We start from the raw sequence: 12,209 nt of genomic DNA, 5'->3' as shown, positions 1-12,209 counted from the left end.
GGTGTGAGGCCTGGAGCTCCTGTGGAATTCCGTCTTCAGCCTTCAGCAGGCCCCAAGGATCTGTGCCTGGTGGGGGGTGGTGGGGTCAGCTCTCAGCAATCCTGCCTCTCCCCGGGGCACACACAGCTGCTGCCAAGAACCTGGTGTGGGGCTTGGTGTGCAGATGGAGTTTCTCTCCATCCTCCAGGTCCCCAGACCTCACTACACACCCACCCCTCAAAGGGCTCTCTCTCAGCTTTCCTCATCCTTCCTTCGGGGGTGGCCAGCTGCTGCCTGGCACTTAGTTCAAGGCCCTGAGCGTGGAGAACGTCTCTCGGCTTTCCTCCTGGCATGCCTCTGCCTCGGTGGGTCTCTCTCAGCCGCCTGTCCGGCTCCCAATCCACCACGCACACTCACGGAAGTCTGGGGAAAAGTGGAGTGCGTCTGAGCGGGGGGAGGGTTCTCATGTGCCCAGAGCCCCTGAGGACTCTGAACTCTCCTGCCAGTCCACACTCAGCCTTTCCCAATTCTACAGCTCCAGGTGATTTCCTACTCCCATCTAAGAGGGCTCCCCTTTTCTCCCCGCCACTCTGCCAGAGACAAAAGCAGCCGTGGGGCCTGTCCCTCCTCAGATGGGCTTGCCACTTTTCAGTAACACTTCAGTTCATTATACTACTTTCTGTCCTCAGCTCCATGGTGGCCTTAAAATAGCTATGATACTGTAGATACCTGAATTGTTCTCATTTTTAGGGTGGGAGTGACATTCTTGTCATTTTCTGTGTGCTAAGCAGAAGCAGAAGAAATCTTAACTCCAAATTTCACATATATGATTAAACTTACAGGCAGAAGGAGGTGAGGACAGAAGGAAAGCTGACAAAAGACTACGAGGCAAATCTAATTACAGAAACATAATCAAAGGGAAGCCAGGTATGGAATCAAAAGATAAGAAAACTATTTTTTTATCATGACTTTGATCACAAAAGTAGAATGATGCAAAAGCTATGAACACAGAAATGAGAAATTCAGAACTTGCCCTAGAGACAGAAAAAAGCAATTATGAACTATGTTCTTCCTACAAAGAGAAAATCCGCAAGGGAATCTGAACGCTTCATACAGGGAAGCTCATGGACCTTCGACACTGAAGAACTGTAAGAGGAAGAATGAAAAGATTTCTATTAACAGATTAGGTAGCAGGAATGTTAACAACTAAGGTCATTGAGAGAGGTATCAGGTGGTACTAAAATGCTTACATTTCTTTAAATCATGCTCTAAACAATGTATCACTTGGTGGTATGCTGTATTTAGAAAATATACTACTGCTACATTTTATTATTTTAGAAAGTTGAGTTTTTATTGAAAAAAACCCAGCATATTTGTTTAGAACCCATTACTCCTGCCAATGCACCACCACCTTTTCTAAAAGGCAAGCCTGGGAGGAGGTAATTTCACTCTTGCATGCAAATCTTAGAATATAAACCCATAAAATGATGACGAATCTTCTGAACAACTGATAGAAAGGCAAACACACAGATGCGCAGTGATAACCAGAAGAGAACATTGAAGCCACCGTGGCCTCTCAACAAAGTGTGTTGACGGGAGCCGTATGCAGAAAGTGCATCTCTCCAGAACGCACAGCCACTCAAATTGAGAGTGGGTCCTTCAGACCCAGCACTATTTTGAAACATGCTTGGGCGGTGAATTCACTTGGAGTGGGAGATGATCGCTTCTCAAGGTGTTACGTAATTCATCTCTGATTCCCCATTTCTTGATGTGAGCTCGATGGAAAAAATTAAGTGGGTGACTTAATATCCCCTCAGCAGCTGGGGTGTGGCTCCATGGCGGTGGGGGGGTGCGGGGGAGAATGCCCAGTCCTGTCCTAGGAAGGGTGAAGGAGCACCAGCTGCAGAATGAGGCTTCATTCATCCCTTGCCCGGTGTGAAGTCAATCAAGATGTCCTGCACCTGCCCCTGAAGCCCATGACAGAACTAAGCCTGCAGGAGAGAAAGGATTTGCCCCCCGGTGAACAAACTCTCAGCGCTTGGCTATTCTGGTGTTAAGTTGTGGCCAATATCTCCAAGACGAACTCCAGCACAGTTCTTATTGCTTGTAAGAAGGAGATTTGCTGAAAGAGCTCGGCTGTATGCTCCCTTGAGCTGAATGGTTCGAGAGCTGATATAAGATATAAGCAGTCGTGGAGACTCAACGGAGGATGAGGTACATTTGAATCTTCACCAGACCAGCAGCTGTATGGGGAGATGGCAAGAGAACACTAGACATCTGCCCCAAGGAAAAACTCACACCAACAGACAGTAGTGCAGTCAACCAACAGACAGCAGTGCAGTCTGAGCTGGGAGGCTCACACCAACAGACACCAGTGCGGTCAACACCGCAGAGGCAGCTGTGAACACGTATGTCTAAGTCCAAATCCCTGAATGTGTTCACTGTGGACTTTGGGCACAGGGATGGTCTAAGAGTGGTTGGTTTTTACTCATCTGATAAAGCTCCTATTTGCTGCACCATAGACTGGCATTTATAAGGAGGAGAGTCCAGTGGACGACGTGTCCAGGCTGCAACTCAACAGATATTCACTGTGCCTCAGAGCGGGGATCTGCTCTTATCTCTTTCATCTACATTAACTAACCTAACCCCATGTTCCTGAAAGGGGGCTCTAGGGTCAGATCTTGCAGGTCTTCGACACGTGGTGACATGTGTAAGAAGTCCTGGGTAACTAGGATCAGAGTGGAACTAATAGGAGCCCCGTGCTGTTTGAGCAGAGATACTTGCTTTTGAAAGTGATTAATAAGGCTTGATAGAGGAGGAGTCCATTCCAAAGTTAAACATGTGATTTCCCTACAATTTATTAATCCAGAACAACTTTGGCTCTTGGAATAACATGACTTCTTTTTGTTTGAGACAGGGTCTGGCTCTGTCGCACAGGCTGGAGTGCAGTGGTGTGATCTCGGCTCACTGCAACCTCCACCTCCTGGGCTCAAGCCATCCTCTCACCTCAGCCTCCCAAGTATCTGGGACTACAGGCATATGCCACCAAACTCGGCTAATGTTTAGATTTTTTGTAGAGACAGGGTTCCACCATGTTGTCCAGGCTGGTGTCAAACTCCTGGGCTCAAATGATCTGCCTGTCTTGGCCTCCCAAAGTGCTGGGATTCCAGGTGTGAGCCACTGGGCTCAGCCACATGACTGCTTTTAAAAATGACTTCATGTGATGAAATAAAGTTCCTGCTGGAAGTCAGAATACTCCACCATGGAAATAATGACTCTATAAAAATTGTCCTGAAGCAGCTTTTTATTAGAAATAGGGTCATTTAAGAACCATCTATGCAAAATGTTTAGAAGTTGCTGGAGACTTTATTTGGGACAAAAGCGACTGCTTCATAGACATTTCCAACCAATACTTCCCAGCTTAACATGGTGGAAGGAGCACAGATTTTGAGGCCAGCTGGATCCGTGCTCTAGGGCTTGGGTGAGGGGCTTCACCTCCACCAGCTTAACCTCCTTAATCTAAAAATGGGAATAAAACCACTGTGAGGAACAGGTTATTGGCACGATTAAATATGTTACAATGCGTCCAATATGTGTTATTAATTAATATGGCTTCCCTCTTCCTCCTTTCACTGCAAAAACCTTTGTATTTCCAGACTCCTCAGCTAACAGTCTCAAAACTAAAACAATATGAAGAATATTAGCACTTATCATTTTGAAATTTATTAAAACATAAATGACCCCATGGCTTGAAGAGTGAAACATTTTTTTCAGTAAAAAGATGCTTAAGTCTCATCTTCCAGTGTAAAATGTGGTGTTAAAATTGTCTACCCATAGGTGGTGCTGTTTACATAGTTCTTGAATGGCTGTGGCTTTCAAATGAAACACAGTCATGGGCCAGACACGGGTGTTTCTGTCAATGATGGACCACATAGATGTCTGTGGTCCCACAAAATTATAATACTGTATTTTTACGGTATCTTTTCTATGTTTAGATACACCAATATTTAACACTGTGTTACCACTGCCTGCAGTATTCCCTATAGTCATGTGCTGCACAGGTCTGTAGCCCGGGAGCAGCAGGCTAGACCATCAGGCTGGACCATGAAGGTTTCTGTAAACACACACTCCATGATGTTCACACAATGAGAAAACACCTAACAACGCATTTCTCAGAATGTGCCTGTCATTAAGTGATGCCTGATCGTATACAATATCCTTCCATCCATTCAACAAATAGTTATTGAGCACTCATGTTCACCAAGTGCTGTGTAAAGTACTAGAGATACAAAGAATAAGAATGGCACGGCCTGGGCCTCCAGAGCCTAAGGGAGGGCAAGGGGTGTGTGCAGCATGGTGAAGGGAGAAGAGCTACAGAGTCACAGATAGTTAACAGGCAGTTACGACACCATCTGAAAAGCACTGCTCTCAGACTAGAGGGCCAGGGGAGGCTCCCAGAAAAAGGGGATCCTGAGTTGGGTCTCGAAGGATGAGCTGGAGTTCATCAAAAACAGTCATCTTCCCTGCCCCCACCCCCAGTTCCAGATACATCCGCCTGTCACTTGGGAGAGGGGAAAACCCCTCCTCCTCCTAGGTGCTAGAAGGTGTTTGCCTTAGAACAATTCATTAAGCTACGAATTTGCTTGTGTGGTTTTCTGCATCTGTGCTTTATTTTATGATAAAGTAAAAAGAATTTTCTAAATATGCTATCTTCTTACTTAGATCGGCATGTCTTTAATTAGGTCTGGGCTTGATCGCCTATTCATGAGTTAAGGGCCACTGGTATTTCCTTCTCAGTGAGCGCCTGTGCAGACCCTTTACCATTTTTCTATTCCGTGGATTATCTTGTTCTCCCATTTGTGAGTCCTTTGGGAATTAAGCAAAGCAGCCCTGCAGGCATTGTGCCACTGACATTTGTTAGGAGAATGAGTCTTTCTGTGCTGCTCCTTCCCACTCCCTGCCATGCCTTGGACTACGTTCTGTACACAGCAGGTGCTCCATAAGTCCAGCACAGCAGTGAAACTGAAAGAGCAAGGTGAGAACAATTTTCAGAATTTCTGATTCCTCGCTTTTCAGGCTGGGATAAAGGCAGAAACAGGCGCTGGGGAATTCCAAGACATCCCCAAGAAAAAAGGCCCTGCAAGCAGGGGAGTGGGAGGGACACAAGTGTGCAGGCCTCAACTCCAACAGTCTGGGATGCAGACATGACACTCACAGCTGCCACTGTGGCGAGCCGACCGCAGACCAGCTCTGCACTGAGGCTCCTATGCATGGGATCTTAGGCACCCTGTGAGGCAGGTACCACTTTTATTGCTACTGAGGAAAACCCCAAAGAGATTAAGTCACTTGTTCACAATGACAAAGCAAAGCAGCAGAGCTGGGATTAACACTTGGCTGTGGCAATAAAGGCCCATCATCTTAACCTTCTTTTGTTATAGTGATCAGGGCAAAAAGATTCATTCGACTAATGCTTGTTGAGCACCTACTGTGTGCTGGGCATTGTTCTAGATGGTGGCCTGCTCTGAGTGGATTAGTGAAACTTGTTTGGTACTTAAACGTCCAACTGAAGTACTTCGGACTGGAAACATGATGAACCACATCTAAAATAACATTGCAAGAGTGCATTTATTCACACAAAGACATGCTCATTTAGCAAATGAAGAAGGGATCACAAAATATGCACAAGAATGGCATTTATGTCAAAATTATACACTACACTCATATAGCACCCTGCAAATAAAAGTCCACGTGGAAATGTAATGACTGTTGGCTGTGAGTTCGCTGAGTGGTGAGACTGCAGGTGATTGTTGTTTCTTCTTTTTAGTGCATCTAGATTTTTTTTTTTTTTTTTTTTTTTGAGGAAGGGTCTCATTCCCATTGCTCAGTCCGGAGTACAGTGGTATGATCGCAGCTCACTGTAGTCTCAGCCTCCCAGGCTCGAGCAATCCTCCCACATCAGCCTCTCAAGTAGGTGGGACTACAGGTATGTGCCAACACGCTCAGCTAATTTTTGTATTTTTTGTAGAGATGGGGTCTTGCCATGTTGTCCAGGCTGGTCTTGAACTCCTGGGCTCAAGTGATCCACCCGCCTCGGCCTGCTGAAGTGCTAGGATTACAGGAGTGGGCCACCACGCCTGGCCTAGATTTTCTAAAACAAGTTACTTGTATAATAAATAAATGGCCTCAAAAAAGGAAAAAAGTTGTGCTGGGGAAAAGTGCGCAATGTGTTGGAGAGGCATGCGTGTCAGGGCACAAAAGGGAACGAGGAGCTGGTGGATGAAGGGCCCGGAGCCCCAGCCAAGGAGCACTGTTGAGCCGACGGCAGCAGTGATGCTATCGTAAAGGAAAAACAACTTTGCGCCCTGAAGAGCCCTGAGGTGAAATAGTCACCAAATGCTAGAGCTTTAGAAAGGACAGGCGCTCAAGGTGTCCAGCCCAGTGGTTCTCGACCTGACAGCTGTACTACGGGGCTGTCTGATCCCGGGGTTGAGGGGGCACAACACAAAAGGGCGCCACACCTAACATGCCAACGTCTTCACTATTTTGAGGTGGGTTTTTTTTTTTTTCATGTTTGTTGACTCCAAAGATGGGCAGTTTATATCAAACTTGTCCAACCCACAGCCCACAGGCCACATGCGGCCCAGGACGACTTTGAATGTGGCCCAACACAAATTTGTAAACTTTCTTAAACATGAGATTTTTTTGGCAATTTTCTTTTTCTTTTTTTTAGCTCATCAGCTATCATTATTGTTCATGTATTTTGTGTGTGGCCCAAGACAATTCTTTTAATCTGGGGAAGCCAAAAGTCCAGGGAGGCCGAAGTCCAGGGACACCCCTGATTTATACATATGTGACAACAAAGTTTCTAGCACATGACTGAAACATCCTTATTCTAACAAAATCAACTCATTTCAACAACTTTCAGTAAAGCTGAAACAGTGTCTTGCTTATAGAGCTGACATAGCTCATTCCCTTAAGACTTACAAAAGGGGAACCAGTTTGATAATTGAAACGCTTTATCAATCTAGCAACATCTAACATGAACTGTGCTTCTAAATAAGCAGCCAATTTTCTATCAGGTATAAAATACTTTTTTAATTGAAAAATATCTCCATCAGATTAGTTCACTGGCTACATTTTACAAGCCTTCCATCACGATGTTATTGCCAATTCTCTATTTAAATGTAGTATTTCATGATGACATGAATCACTATGTAATTATTAACGTTCATTTATCATCAATAATACATAAAGTAAAATACTACCACATATTGCTTTTGTTTTTAATAGAGGTTTTGTTGGTGCAACGATTAAATGCTGTTAAAATTTTGTGGCTTGTTACAAAGTATTTGAAAAAATTAAACATTCTAAGATAAAGGTCTTCCATATCACAAGAAAGACTCGAATCCAGTGACCATTTGTAAAGAAAATGAGACATGGGAGCAAGAAGACTGAAACTATCATAAAGAATACAGTTTTGGCCAGGTGCGGTGGCTCACGCCTGTAATCCCAGCGCTTTGGGAGGCCGAGGTGGGCGGATCACAAGGTCAAGAGATCGAGACCATCCTGGCCAATGTGGTGAAACCCCGTCTCTACTAAAAATATAAAACTTAGCTGGGCATGGTGGCACGCACCTGTAGTCCCAGCTTCTCGGGAGGCTGAGGCAGGAGAATCTCTTGAACCCAAGAGGCAGAGGCTGCAGTGACCCGAGATTGTGCCACTGCACTCCAGCCTGGTGACAGAGCGAGACTCCATCTCAAAAAAAAAAAAAGGAAAAAGAAAAAGAATATAGTTTTATGAAAGCAAAACATGTAATTACTTTAAAAGAAAGTATCTCAGAAAAGGTTAATATTTAGGACTCCACAAACACTATTATTTTGTGTTCAATAGTAAGATTTGTATAATTTATACAGAATGGTTTTCTATCTGCTGTAAGTATTATTATTGAGAAATAGTGCTGAGATGGAACTGTTTTTCTGAAGTAAAGGGAGCCTTTTTCTAATTTGCGCCTAAGTGCCATATGTGCTAACGACAGCTTTGCACATGGCGTGTGAGAAGCTGTGAGCTTTATGGCTAATAATCTGTTGTGGCTGCAAGTTAAAGCACTGCCTGTGTGAATGATTTGCTTCTTCTGCAAAGCAGCACAGGGTGGAAGCCATCCCTATGACGTCAGCACTCTCACTCATGTGCACCCTAACTAGCCTTCCTGAGTGGAAGAGAATGGGGCTCTGGAACAGCGGGCAGGCTGGGATCGCAAGCAGCCCACAGACCAGCTCCCGCCCGATGCCTTATTTAAGAACTGTGAGCTTCACAAGGATTTATAATACTTTATTTCCCCCAACTACGTTAGACACAAGTGCAACGCGGATTGTGACAAAATCTAACACTTTCATCTTACAAATGAGGAAAATAAAAAGTGAGGAATTGTAGAAAATCTCACTGATTACTTTCCTCTGCTCCACACAAGCCTGTCTTTATAAGAACTATCACAGGGATGACGATCATTTACTGAGTGCCAAGCCCTACGCTGGATAATTTCCTACAAGTTAGCTCATTTATAAGATTCAAGGGCATTAGGTATAAAATCTCTAATTTGTAGAGGAAAAAACTGAGGCTTGGAGACATTAAGGCAGAACTGGATACACACCCAGATCTTTCTTTTACTGCAGAGCCTCTGCCCTTTCCACCATGTCTTGCTGCCTACAGGAACCCAACAAGGGCAATTTTTTAAATCACAGGACAGCCTGCAGGAACAATGGACATGTCGAGTGAGCGATGGGGACGAGGCATGCCATCTTGAGTCCACTGAACGCAGTAATGTTTAAAAACAGAAATTACATGGGGGCCACCTCCCTACTCCTTTCCTTCCCTGTGTCCCATCCTCGAGGGTGGCATTTCTCAGCAAGACTCCAGATCTGCTTTGGTGCTGGGGTCAAGGCAGCCTGAGCATGGGGCTGCGCACGTGGGAATACAGAGGAAGAAAGGCGGGAAGGGGTCAGGCAGCCACTGAATTACCAGCTTAACCTTCACTTCTACCGAGTCTTAGCTGCTTCTTTCTGAGTTACTGCAGCTCTTACTCCTATGGGTCCCTGTCAAGACCAGCAATTGCCTAAGAGGAGACAGTAACTGTCTCTGAAACCCCTTCAGTGCATGATGCATGAAACTCAGCCAGCTTTGTGCTATGCTCGCCTCAACCACGCCTGGGTTCTAACAAGACAAAGAATTTATTTTTAAACGGACATGTTTAGTTGTCTGAATTAGTTTGGGAACATGATTAGTAAATTTTCCCAGTCCCTCATTTCCAAATCAAAATTTCCTACTGTGGCATTTCTCAAAAATCTCTTTGTAAATATCTTCTATGGAAATATTTACCCAGCACATTTACCAAAGCCATAGGATTTTAAAGATAAAATGGATCTGGAGTTTACACAATGCAGATTCTTTTTGGAAATTCTTAATAAAAATCAGATGTGCAGAGGAGGAGCCAAGTCTCTAAGAACTGCCAAGATCTAGACATTTCAGGTCAACTTCCAAGCTTACCCTGAATTCAAAGAAGCTTTGGGCTATGTTGCACCTCCCACTAATTCACACTCTGTTGCCATTGTAACCACTTGGCCTCATTTCCAAGGTATTATCACCCCATTAGCATAATCTTCTGATAAGAAGTACTAATAGTCTAAATGAGAAGAAGACAGAACCCATGTTAATGGTGTTTTAAATTGTTAATTGACCGTGGACCTGACCTGCTATAGATGTGAGAAGTGTCTCTATGTTTTCTACAACAGACATCTTTTAGGAATAAAACTGAAAAAGAGTTTAAGCTTCCTTTATAGGACTGAATCACCATGGATTTACAAACTTGGAAGTTTTACAGCCTGTGGGTTGGAGTCGATTGCTTTATGACTAAGCCTTCTCCTTACATGAACATTTGGGAAAAAAAACACATGCTTAGCCTCTGAAGCTGAAATTCCTTCCTCAGCTTTACTAAACAGAGAGAATAAAATTAAAGTACAATGTTTAAAAAGTGAGAACAAAGTACAATGTTAGGTAAAAATACATAGAGAAACTGGATTTTCTTTACAAAGTACATTATATAGATATAAATATATTATATAGACACAAAACAAGCTGCTAAAATGCCAAAAAGCAGCATTCAGGAACAAAATGTTACTATTAGTTTCACCGATACTTATCATAATCCATTACAAACTAACCTCATAGAAAAACTCAAAAATTTGGAGTCCACGTATTTCATGAAACCATAAAGAAAAATGGTTCACATTTCTGGTGTTAGCATCAATATTAAACATAGCCTCTGATAAATCATAAAATTACAACTTTTCAGCCACTGTGTCTCAGAAAATACTGCTGACAAACTTAAAGCAGTCCATTAAAATGAACTTAAAAAGGTCAGGAGAGTGTACTAGAAATCGAAGGTGCTCAGGTAGAAATTCAGAATGGCTTCCCCAGTTCCAGGTACTTGGTACTAAGAAATTCTCAGGAACTACTTATGTCTACATGAGAGTGCTGGGAATCTGAGTGACTGTTTTTCCACCTGGGCGGTAGTTTGTGTGAACTGTGCCTGGCAGCTGCCCTCAAATGGCTGTTTGATTAGTCCTATAAATACCTGAGGAGAAGGTCTTCTTCTCCAAGAGTACTCCCAGCTTGTTGCAATATGAGGGGATCTTCTGACTCCTCTCTGGGGACAAGCGGTACTAACATATCTGAACAGCAGGAACTGAGAGATAAGACGTCCTTACCTTTCACTGTTCTTTTTGCCACTGGAAGAGCTGCTGGTGGAGCCTGTGCGATTCCGGTTTCCTCTGGAATCCCCATTGCTTTCCCTTCGACCCCCAGGAGACACTCGTTCAGAAGAGCTGGTCCTCTTGATGTTACTAAGGGTGGAATGGAAGTGACAGTGAACTCCTTAATATCGTGACTTTATTTTATTGCTAAGCATACAAATATATACATAGAACATCATACTTCCACATAGATATTCAAAAGACAGGCCTAGCGACGGAGATCAAAAAGCTTTTCAGAGTGTCACATAGAATAACATCTCTGCTCTCTCTCTGCCTTTGTAACTGAGGCCACTAGCACAGTTCACAGTCATGGAGAAACTGAGGCATTAAGACTTCCAACAGTACCGTGTGAGAGCACTCCAGGGGCTTCCAGAGAAGCAATCCTGCCCTTGAGTAGGCTTCACTCTCCAGGGATGTCCAATCTTTTGGTTTCCCTGGGCCACATTGGAAGAAGAAGAATTGTCTTGGGCGCATATAAAATACACTAATGCTAACGACAGCTGACGAATTAAACAGCAACCAAAAATTGCAAAGAAAATGGAGTATTAAGAAAGTTGACAAATCTGTGTTGGGCCACATTCAAAGCTGTCCTGAGCCACACAAGGCCCATGGGTTGGACAACCTTGGTCCAGATGGTGGTGTGCAACCCGGGGGGATGGTGCCCCCAAGACATCTGGCAATGTCTGGAGACACCCTTCTGTTGCCACAGCTGGGGAGGGACTGCTACTGCCATGTAGTGGGTGGAGGCCCGGGGTGCGGCTAGAAATCCTGCACGGCCCGGGATGGCTCACTCCACAAAGCAGCACCTGGCCCCAGACGTCAATAGTGCTGATGTTGAAGAAATCTGGCCTAAAGGCAGGCGTGGGACAAATGCTAACAGGATGTCACGAGTAACGACAGAAATGTTCCACCCTGTGCACAATGCCTTTGTTTGGAGGTGGTGTCCATGTTAAGTGGCCAACTTCATTCATAGGACAAGAGGGACTAGCGTGCTCAGAGGCCTGGGAAGGCAGCCTGGGGAAATCTTCCCGAAGACTGCGAAATTCCGGGAAAGATCAAATGAATGGTTTGAAAGTGTTGTTATGACACAGATGGGAAGAGCCTGCTCTAGGAAAAGGGATTCCCTATACACAGGGGATTCGTAGGCATGAGGGGTAAACCAGAGCCCAGGTATGGAGTGGAGGCTGATTGTTCCCCTCTTAGAGCACACTATGGACTGTTTGTATTCCCCAAATTCATGTGTGGAAACCCTAACCCTCAATGTGATGGTGTTAGGGGGTGGGGCCTTTGGGAGGTGATGAGGTCAGCAGGGTGAAGCCCTCATGAGTGGAATTAGTGCCCTTATGGAAGAGGCCCAGAGAGCTCTCTTACCCTTTTCCACCATGTGAGAAGATGGCCGCCTGCAACCTGGAAGACAGCCCTCAT

General features: G+C 44.6%; 1 protein-coding gene across 6 annotated transcripts in view; it reads right to left on the bottom strand.

Annotated features, from left to right (window-relative positions):
* The window catches only part of EML1 (EMAP like 1), a 203,845-nt gene that overhangs the window by 52,197 nt on the left and 139,439 nt on the right, over positions 1-12,209 (bottom strand). For all 6 annotated transcript variants that reach the window (XM_009428453.5, XM_009428449.5, XM_009428448.5 and 3 more), the window contains one exon: positions 10,740-10,874. In XM_009428453.5, the coding sequence (XP_009426728.3) occupies positions 10,740-10,874 (135 nt within the window). The remainder of the gene's footprint in view (positions 1-10,739; positions 10,875-12,209) is intronic.

The sequence above is a fragment of the Pan troglodytes genome, chromosome 15 (genome assembly GCF_028858775.2).
Source record: "Pan troglodytes isolate AG18354 chromosome 15, NHGRI_mPanTro3-v2.0_pri, whole genome shotgun sequence".
Classification (NCBI taxonomy): domain Eukaryota; kingdom Metazoa; phylum Chordata; class Mammalia; order Primates; family Hominidae; genus Pan; species Pan troglodytes.
The sequence above is the reverse complement of the archived record's forward strand: the minus strand, read 5'-3'. Positions and strand labels throughout refer to the sequence as shown.